Genomic DNA, 10,601 nt, shown 5'->3' on the forward strand with positions numbered 1-10,601 from the left:
TGTTGCCCTATGCCGCTCGAGGTAAGGAGGGCCTTGTCAGTGCCGGGCGGGTGACTCATTAGGGCCATGCAATGTCGTGCGAGTTGCCTACCTGACCTGTTGCACCGAGCGGTAGTTGCCCGCCGGCACGCGACACGGGGGATGCTCAAGTCAAGCCCGACCCGACCTTGCTTTACATACCGCGAACAAACGAGGCGACCCCAATGGACGACTGAGTTGACGGGCCAGCAACTACCACTTCAGTATTTTGGGACAGCTTCATGTCATAGTCGTTAAGCATTGAAGACACTGATAAAAGTGTGGAACTGGTGCAACACTTGCTAGCGTGCAACTTCAAGTTGTGCACTTGCAAGTGTGCAATTCCTTCAGACCACTTCCTAACACGGGACGCATACTATGTGTTCAGGACGTATTCACCACATTAGATCCACACTTGCAAGTGTACACCATGGTGTTGCACACCTACAAGTGTTTACCGATGATTGCACAGTTAATTTATCATTGAAATCGATGAAAAGATTGGGTGCCGTGATCTCACCTTGACGCGGAGAATCGTCCTGGTTGCCGTCGAGGATCCATAGTGTTGTTGTTGAAATGGTTGTGATGGTTGTAATGGTTGTAGCGCCGTCTAGTCATCTCTGGGGATGTAGCGGGGCTTTCGGCCGACGTCATCGGCTTGAGCATCCGCTTTAAAGTGTTAGAGTCTACACCCAAATTACCTGCAAAGCGCATTGATTATTATTTTTAAAAGCTCGACAAAGAAGATTCTTTCCAGAAAGTTTGAAAGAACAATGAAGCTGCATACACTTGTGCCCGTTGTGCCACATTAAGTTTACGGGCAGGGGCATGTTGGAGGGGGCCACCACTCCGATATAGAACGTACACAGGATTACATGATTACAGAGATTACACGTGAATTTAGATGGATTACACTTGAAATTTTTTGAATTTCTGGATCTAAAACCATTAAATTTGGGCAATAAGGTGAAATTTAGGGATAATGTTTTAAAATTTGGTGAAGTATTACTCGAAATACATGAGGATTACATAGGGATTACGCTAGTGGTGGCCCCCTCGGGCGTGGTTAACATTTTTTGCAGAGCAGGGTATCTATGTATTCCAAAGTTTCTCACCTTCTTGTGCGCGCATATCGTCAGTGCTCTTGCTCATCTTGTTAGCAGCCGTTGACCGCCGCATGCTCTGGAAGTTGTTGTTGATGTTGTTGTTATTGTTATTATTGTTGTTGTTGTACGCCATGTTGTGCTGAGCCGCCCGCAGCTCCGCTTCCCGTACCAGGTCCGCACTGTCCTGGTAGTCCATGGACTTGGTCGCCCTGAAACCACCGGGTTTATTGTTTTTGACAAGCAAAAGCCCAAGTCCCTGCTGGATTCTTTATGAAGGAGTTATAACAAATTCTAGAGTAGCAGTGGCATTGTAACGTCCGCCATTACAGGATATGCTAGCTTATTTCATTGCCTCAGTTTTGGGAGGTAACCTTGTGGTTTAGAAGACGAAAGCCAGACGACACTTACTGTAATATGTGGTGGTGCCGTTGAACACCTCCCTTCCCTGAGGCGAGCTCAGACTCTCCCACCTGGGTTCCCTCACTCTTACTGCCCTGCTCCACCTTGGTGTGACAGAAAAAAACATGCGTAAGAGGACATAGTAAACGAGATTGCATCAAAGGTTTCAAAAAGTGTCACTGAAGTATCGAAAGTTGGCTAGTCCTTTTCCGATACAGCACAGGAAAGCCAATCGCACTGTGAATCCTAGGGTGCATCTGCTGGTGTGCCATTGCGTCAACGCTACGACAGAACAGTAAACTGTTGCATATACAGGGAGGTCCACAGACCCCTTCCTTTAATTTGCTTATTACTGTACCGCTTGCAGGCGTGAGGGCGGGTTGCATATTCTCACGGGGCCGTGGGGTGCCGTGGTGAGAAATGGTGGGCAAGCATGATGCCAGCACGCCGGCATGTGGTTAAGTATAAGCAAAGTGAAGGAAGGGGTCTGTGGATCGTCCTGTATGTTGGGTTGACTACTCGCTCTACTCGTAGGGCGCCGCGATGGCCCCTAGGGATGCACACTGCAAACCCGCAACACTGCTGTGTCGTAGCCATGACACACGATATAAATCAATTAAATGTGCATGGGCTCACGCCGGAGAAATTGCCCTACATAATGAGAATATTTTTGAACTAAAACGTCACTACTCATGATAGTATTTGCTAGGTTGCAGAAGGCTCAGCAGACAGCAGCTCCAAAGTGGCTGCCTCCAAAAGGGTTGCTTGAAATCAAATTTGCAGCTGAGTTATGGGAAACTAAATGGAATATGGATAACATTTACTTTTTTAATAATAAAAGCAATGTCCTAGGCTATCTCCAGTTTATAGCAGCATTTACATACGCAATTATTATTGTGAATTCAAGTATTGGTGCAATATACAGAAAGTTTATATCAATAAGCAAACATCTTTAATTAAAGGACCAGATTTTCTAGGTACTTCAAAACGATGGACAAACTAACGTATAAGTGTAATAAGTGGAAAGTATTAAAAAGTCACACATCTTCGAGAGCAACGAGTGAACAAAAAGGACCATTAGAAACAAATACCAATCAAAGGGAAAAGTTTTCTACAAAGCACCCAGGATATGCGACTAATTCCTTTGGTGCATAACGTCGCCTAACTTAAAACAAAAAATTAGTGCTTTACTATTTTTACAGTGCGTGACAAATGGACCGGAAACAAGATTTTGAGAATGTACTCGTATATTCATTTAGTCTCCGGTGTATATTCCCCAGTGCTGGTCTGGGACATACAAAACAAACTATACCGGCAAAAAGCCTGTAGTTTACACGTGTAAATTATACGGTGTGCGCTGCTTGTTGGGCGGAATAATGCTACGGCCTCAAAACAAACATTTCATTGAAAATACGAGTTTAATTTCAAACCAGCAAGATGTGCGCATAAAAATGGGAAAGACTGAGCACGAGACGTCCCAGACAATCACTGGCGCAAGTCCAACCCTAAACCTCATTTATGTGGTAGAAGGGAATGCCCTCTACAAAACCTCCCCGTTCCTGACACACGTCTTACAACACAACTTTTACATTGCAGTTTAACAAAGGCAGGTAAAGTAAACTTTAAAACTTTTAAAAAATGTTTAAATAAACAAGGGTGCACGGCAGCAGTGCGCTTGTTGGTGCGCCTGCTAGGGCGCCTACGTACTGAAAAGCCATCGCCCGCCTGCGTCGCGGTGCAGACCTTGCCGGGGGCGGTGGTGCCCTGGGCGTGTCCACTGTGGGCCTGGCCGTGGGTCTGCGCCTGGGTGGCCGTCTCCGTCGTGGCTCTGGCCGCGGGCACAGGCTGCTGTCCTCCCTGCTGGCCAGCCTGCTGGCCAGCCTGCTGACCAGCCTGCCCACCAGCCGCGCCCTGCCCCGCCTGCTGCCCGGCCTGCTGCCCGCGGAGCGTGCCCTGTTGACCAGCAACCTGGCTGCCGCCCGCCACGCCCATGTTGTCGTACAGCGAGGTACTCGATGTGGCCGCCGCCACCTTAGTGCCATCGTCCAGGCTACGCGTTTGCGCGCGAGGCAGAGTGGATGACACTGAAACACACACGCAAAAAACAAGGTGGATTAAAATCTGCGATGATACCGTACTGAGCAGAGGGAAAATAAATATGTCCTATATAATCAGCCACAGACAAAAGTGGAGCTCAGTAGGCAAAGCCAAAAAGTACGTCTATGGACCTCGGTGGTTGTAAACACCTTTTTACTCTGGCCCCTGACCGAAAAGGGATAGCCATAGGCCAATAAATGAGTGTGCAGTACTCCTGCTTCCACACATACCCCCAAACACCAGCGCACGTTAGAGTTAAGATAATCAGGGCCACAGCCACAAATACGCGAATGTACAGCAAGACTGTCTATGCATTCAAGCGCCTTACGTGCAATGGATAGGCAGGCCCGCAGTACTCGACAGTGCAACAGTACAGCCTATCCATTTCCACAGTACCTGAGGTGGAGAGTCTCGCCACTTACCTCTGTAACGCGGGTCCTGCGCCCGCAGCCGTGCATACTGCTCGGGTGTCATACACGTGCACTGAGGTTCCCTGGCCCGCGACGGTGACGCCGGCGTCGACACGGGCTTCCGCTTCACCTTGACTTTCTGCTTGTTGGGCGGCTCCAGCTTGAGCGAGTAGGACGATGACGCCTTCCGCGAGAACTTGAAAGACGGCGACTGCAACATGGCGGGCAAGGCGTTGTACGCATGTGGAGTGGCAGGTGCCCCAGAGGGGACGGAGACCCTCGAGCAAGCCATCGACGTCCGCCACGGTCAGATTGAGTGGACACGGAGTCTTACCACCCATAACACAGCCGGGAATACTTCCTCCTGATGATACATAATAACTCGCGATGCTAAGCTCATTCGTTCTGATACTACAGTGACTTGGCGCAAGACCGTGTCTCAAGAGATAACATTTCTAGTGGAATTGAGTCCGTACTTTACGCTTCCAGGACGCAACGTGTCCTTCCTGCAACCCCACCCACCATCTATCAGGATGGCGATAGGATAGAGATCATATGTCGTGGTTTGCTCGAGGCGTCCCCAACCCATATTCTAAATCGTTCAGGCCTACAAAGCAAGTACAATCTGGCGAGCAACCTTCTTCAACGCACAAAACTATGATTATTTAAACAATATGCTGTCAACATTCTCAGACAGTACAGGAGACGTACGTAGTTCAACATTCCAATAATAAATATAATCAAGCGAAACGATTTGGTACAGTATGTGAGACTAGCCAACTCTACGAAGTAAAGATATGTTTGAAGGCATACTTCATTTATGTCCACCTGCTCACCAAAGCAAGTGGCTGTTTAGTTTCGCAATAATGGAGCAGGACTGGAGGAACCAAGCACGTCATACATCATCTCTTTTGTCTAGTACTGCTTTCACATTTGCTTACCTAAAAAAAAAAAACTTTTAACAAATTTCCTTAATATCTTTTTCCAGTCCCCCACACTTTGGTGTTATATTTTTAGTAATATTGCTAGTTAAGTGAAAGAGCATTCCATGCATTGCATTCCATATTGATTTTTGTTTATTAAACAGCCATGTTTAGATTTTCTTTTTAAAAGAACAAGATTTGAAAACATTTTTGTGTTGATCTGAATATAAGCTTAACGTGAAGTCAGACAAAAAGAAACCATGCACAATTCGTATAGAAGGTGACATTCAAACTTTCTCGACCATATTTGTACAACTACCCACCGATGAGAAAACCTGAAATAAGACACACATCAGCAGCTGCTGCCCTAGGGGGTAAACTGACACGCGAATACGCGATATAAACACGCAAAACCCCTGACAAATTCAAGGTTACGTTCACGAAACGGGACAAGTAATAACGTAGGCTCAAACATATAGCTGGACTCCTCGCGGTCCACCTCACAGCTTCAGAAGTTCACCTGGGGCCCACCTGGCTGCGAGCAGGGTGGAGCCTGGGGCTGGCGGGGTGGGCCCTAGCCGGGAGACTTGCTCGAGCATGGCTAGCCCTGGCCGGATCTTGATGGTTGTACAGCAACGCTCCTCCCCTACACCTTGTCCTCTGGGACAGCCAACGACCTGAGGGGTGGGGCCCGGCCACTGGGCCCGGCCACAGGGCCACCAACTTGATATAAAAGAATGCCGAGGGGAAGGAAGAAAGAGAGAGAAGTCGTCGTCAACGCCATAGGCAGCCCTCGGCCTCGCCGTCCCGTTGCGCCACTGGCCAGAGTGAAGGAAGGAAAATTGGGAAGTGGGAGGGGTAAGGGGCTAAGACACTTTCTAAAATGTCTACCGAGGCGCGCAGCTGCGGCCGGGTAACGCAAAGAAAAGCAGCCGCCATTTCGACTCGCGGGTTTCAGGACAAGGTGGGGTGGGGAGTCTGAAGCTGCTGCAACGAATTTCGTTTCATCCGACCAGGGGGTGCAGCAGCTTCAGCGCGTAAATCAACCGAGCCCATTAGGCCCCGGCCGACCGGTGGGGAAAGGGGGGGGGGGGTGCTTCACGGTCACCATCGCCGCGCCACCCTGGACAAAAGACATATTGTCCTTCGACACGGAAGGCGGTAGCGGGAATAAATAGGGGTGTGAAAATTAAGAGAAAGGGGTGGGGTGCAAAGTGAGGTGGGATAACACAAAGCGGGTGGGAGGCCACGAGTAGTGCGCCCATGCATGTACCAATTACAGCGACCACCGACAAACACGGCCAGTGAACAAAGTAGGAGGAAGGTACTCGGTGCCATTTTTTGTGCTCAACAGCCTATGCTTGGCAGGTTATACCAAGCCATACTAAATAGCTGCTGGATGGGATGGTTTGGGTTTGTCAGAAGCAGTGAACTGAAACTGTTTAGCTAATGAAGGTAAACAAAACTTTTTATCTCACACTGTTAAATTCCTACAAAGCATTTGCTTTGCAGAGCTGCGAAGTATTTTGCTCCTTTGTAACTACGAAGCATTTACTTTGCAATTACAAAGTGATGCTTTGCAATTGCAAAGCAATGAAAACGCTGCAAAGCATCGCTTTGCAATTGCAAAGTGTCACTTCGTAATTGCAAAGCATCACGTTGTAATTGCGAAGTAAATGCTTCGTAGTTACAAAGGAGCAAAATACTTCGCAGGCTTTTAACAGTGCAAACTTTAGCTTAATTTTCTCCGTTCAATTGGACTGAAGGGTCCATCCCACTCATGCAAGTACAACCTAACAACCGTGTGGTGTGAAGCTGTTACACACTAACCAAGTCATCTACGTCTCTCACGGCGTGCAGGGTCGTTCTCCACAAACTATACCGGTCCCAGTACCGCACCTTGTCAAAGCTAGTGGTACGTGTATACCTTGTTCGTGGAGAATGTCCGACACTTACATATACGTCACACAGCAAAAAAAAATAGAAAGAGTTGTCGTGCAGGATTGGAATATGCGAAAAAAAAGTAGAAATACGACAACTCCGCCGAGGCACCAGACAGAGAACGACGTTATGAATTGCTGGAGAAATAAACCTGAGTATCAAACAAACGCGAGTCTGAGTCTTAACGAGTAAAGTTAGCAGCATTAATGGGAAATCGTTTCTCTGCCTGTTGCCTGGGGAACTGGTCAACATTACAATGCGGAACCCAGATTGCAGTCAGGAGTACAGAAGGGCACAGGTTGGGCGCTTAGCTACACTGTTCCGAAAATAAATAATTCCCGCGTTGGTAATTGACGTACATGCCTCTTATATGACTGAATTAGGTTGAAATGTAAGTAAGAGTAGACTGAACAGTGAAGAATACTACTCGCAAATGGCAAAAAACGAGTTGTAAAAAGAACACATGACCCGCCGAGGCCGCTAGCCTTGACCAAAAACCAAACCGCAAATGTAAATAGGAATAAGCACCACAGAGGGGGATGACAACAGTCGGGAATGTTCGGATCACCGTAAAGCAGCAGCAGCAGCAGCATCAAGCACACCACCCAGCCACCTGTACCCTGCGCAGCACTCTGGGCGTCCCAAAATGGGTTGAGGATTACATGAGTGGTGCTCTGGGCGCGGCTCGGCGCGCGGCTCGGCGCGTTGGAGGAGTGGGCGGACCCGCTGGCGTTGCGCGTCAGGGGGGCACTGGCCATGCCGCGGCAACGCGGACCCCGGATACTCACGCAGCACTCGCGGAACTGCTTCGCGTCGATGGGCGACGTGAAGTTCAGTCCCCACGTGTCGTTCGTCATCGGATCCTTCCAGTACACGAAGCATTCGGACGCCTGCCCAATGCGGGTGCCTGTCGGAACACAAGTTTACGTTCAACTAGTTTCGAACAAAATTCAGAGACGAAAAATTTACCCACGCATTTCTGGGTAAAAGGTGGCATTCTCATTGATTTGCAAATGCAATAAAATAGTAAAAATGCACTCACAAGTTGTACCATCAAATCCAATTTAACAGAAAACAGAGTTATCTTTTGCTTTGCTCTATAGATAGATTTATCTTATCAACTCACCTGGCTGCACTAACCGTACGTCGAGTATTTTGTCGACCTGGCTGTTGTAGGCCGTAATGTGGAACACGCATTCTGGTTGGTCTTGTATACAGGTGATATTCACGGGGACCAGGTCTTCTGACACCTGTTGCCATTTTACCGTGCCGGCCCCAGAGGCACTTACGTGGAATACCTCCGCCCACAGCCTGTGGAAAGATAACGACAGATATAAACGGGCCGCCTACAGGAAAGGGTAAACGGAGGAGATGAGTACAATAGTTTGTACAGCATAGGGAGAAATAATTTTTCGAGCCAGTTCTTCCCAGACAAAAACAGTAAAGTAAGATAGCTGGAAGATCAAATTATGTTGGAGGCGTAAAAGCCCACTCGAGCCCACTTGACAACAAACTAAAATTATCGTTAGTGGGAGTTCAGCTATCACAAAACGTCCGAAGCGACAAGAAGACTTTGATTTCAATCTCCCTTTCAACCCTGGCTACACCCAGAAAAGTGAATTCTTGTTTTAAGTACTTTTGAACTGAAAGTTTCTCAAGCTTTTTTTTCTTGATACAAATAAGACTTTCCTCTTAAAGTTAGAATATTTCCTCAAAAGCAAGGTAATATCAACTTTCATTAAGAGTAATATTGTTCTTACTGTGAAAACCAAAGTGTGTACTTAAATGCAGTACCTCCTGCATACCAAATGTATGCAGGAAGTACTGAGTACTTGAAAAGTATGCAGGAGGTAGTGTGTACTTGACGTAGTACACACTAAATCTCCTGCATAAATGCATGGAGGTTTAAGTGTGTGCTTGATCAAGTACACACGATTTCCTGCAGACTTGACCAAGTACACACTACCTCCTGCTTACTTTACAAGCACCTCCTGCATGAATATAGGGATGCAGTAGGTACTGCCTTCAATTGCACACTTGGGTTTCCAGAGTAGGACGAAATGAACTTGAAATAAGAAAACAGTTCACCTCAGAAGGTGGCCGTCTCTCCGGCGGGAGCCCTGCCATGGCGAGTCCTCGTAGCGGTATGCCTTCCGGATGAGCGGCGCGCAGGAGCAGCTCAGCTTGTTACCCATCGCATCGACTGCTCCCCCCTGCTGCCGTCACCACATGTTTGGGTCTCCTCCCGGCTGCAAAACAGAACAAAAGTACCGTCACACTCGTCACATCGTGCCAGTGGTGTGCCGCAGCTCACAGCGGCCTTGTTGCTTCTTTCCTCGGGGCCAGTCTCGTCACTGTGTATTTGCCCATCGTTAGGCGGGGACTAGGAGCGACGTTTTGCGAGAAAATGAAGAGCGAGGGGCTAACGAAATCCAAGCTTTTTGCCATGTTTCTTCAAGTTTTCCGACTGAAAGAGGGGGAGGGGTAAGGGAGCGAGAGAGCGGGCTACCATCTGAGGAAGCCAAGTCGACGCGGGCAGGGCGACGCCACGCCCCAACGACAGTTCCCATTGGCAATAAAGGCCCCGTCCCACTGACGTCGCTGCAGCCAAAGGATTCCCCGTTTAATTTTCACCGCCTTCGCTCTCCTTCATCACTCCCTGCAGGGCGGCCCGACAGGCCTACTTGGCTTTCTGTTTGCTGTTTCGGCCACGCTCGGCCACGCCTACAACGCCCCTGCGAGTTCTCTCCCTCCCCCGCACCGCACACGCCCTCAGTTTGCACCCCCCCCCCTTAACCTCAAGCAGCAGGAGCGCCCCACCCTGCCCGTCCCACGAGTTCTCCGTGTCTATGTCCCCGAATGCCAAATTCACTATTCAAATTGGCGTCCCTCTGACGCGCCCACACACATGTGGGACGGAGATGACTTGAGAAGGAGCCCAGAGCACACTGTGGAATCCTTGCGAACCTGCAGGTCCTGTTTATCGGAAGACCTGTACAAAGACCTGGAGCCGATATAATGGACTCCAGCACATTAAACTACACACTGCAGGATCCGTTACACAGATCAGTGGATTTACATTATCACAAGATTAGAGCACCCGAGTAAAGTTTAGATCGGTCGTGTCGTTTGAGGCCTCCACCCGAGAGCCGCTTGTCTTCCCTCCCTCGCATCTGAGTCTGAGCGATATTACACACTACACACCACAGTTGGGCGCAGAAGTGGGCGTCAAAGTCAAAACGCGTCCAAAAACCCCACACTAGCGCGAAAGCCCCGCGTTTGCCCCACACTATTCGACATGGCGCACCACACATGGGACCAAGAACAACCACTCCATATGGGGACCGCCACGACATGGCAGACCAGCTGGCCCGAGCGTCCCACAAGTCCGGTAGTGCTCGACGCTGCTGGACACACGAGCTCAAGCAAAGAGGGGTGTAGGGGGTGTGAGAGAGGAGGAGGGAGCAATGAAACATCACGATCTTGAATCACGTGCAAAACAGGCACCCACAGAGAAACTTATTCATGCACCTTTGTATTTCATGCTGCTTTGTCAAGCCTTTAGTTATTTACAACAAAAAATATTAATTACACAGCTAGTGTGAGAGGGGTGTGAGGCTATGGGAAAAGTGCATTTTGAGCATGAGATACACTCTCAATTCCTGGCGATTTTATCCATAATCCAAACATTGCTCGATTTGGAAGAG

At 48.8% G+C, this 10,601-nt stretch overlaps 1 protein-coding gene across 1 annotated transcript in view; it reads right to left on the reverse strand.

Annotated features, from left to right (window-relative positions):
• The window catches only part of LOC113209798 (protein still life, isoform SIF type 1-like), a 31,349-nt gene that overhangs the window by 4,106 nt on the left and 16,642 nt on the right, over positions 1 to 10,601 (reverse strand). Inside the window, exons 3-11 of the mRNA XM_052277398.1 lie at positions 8,983 to 9,143; positions 8,021 to 8,205; positions 7,683 to 7,801; positions 4,043 to 4,241; positions 3,231 to 3,607; positions 1,533 to 1,627; positions 1,134 to 1,333; positions 539 to 719; positions 181 to 377 (exon numbers count right to left, since the gene is read on the reverse strand). Coding sequence (XP_052133358.1) covers positions 181 to 377; positions 539 to 719; positions 1,134 to 1,333; positions 1,533 to 1,627; positions 3,231 to 3,607; positions 4,043 to 4,241; positions 7,683 to 7,801; positions 8,021 to 8,205; positions 8,983 to 9,089 — 1,660 coding nt within the window. The 5' untranslated portion in view covers positions 9,090 to 9,143. The remainder of the gene's footprint in view (positions 1 to 180; positions 378 to 538; positions 720 to 1,133; positions 1,334 to 1,532; positions 1,628 to 3,230; positions 3,608 to 4,042; positions 4,242 to 7,682; positions 7,802 to 8,020; positions 8,206 to 8,982; positions 9,144 to 10,601) is intronic.

The sequence above is a fragment of the Frankliniella occidentalis genome, unplaced genomic scaffold (assembly GCF_000697945.3).
Source record: "Frankliniella occidentalis isolate FOCC.00 unplaced genomic scaffold, Focc_3.1 Scaffold10, whole genome shotgun sequence".
NCBI classification, from domain to species: domain Eukaryota; kingdom Metazoa; phylum Arthropoda; class Insecta; order Thysanoptera; family Thripidae; genus Frankliniella; species Frankliniella occidentalis.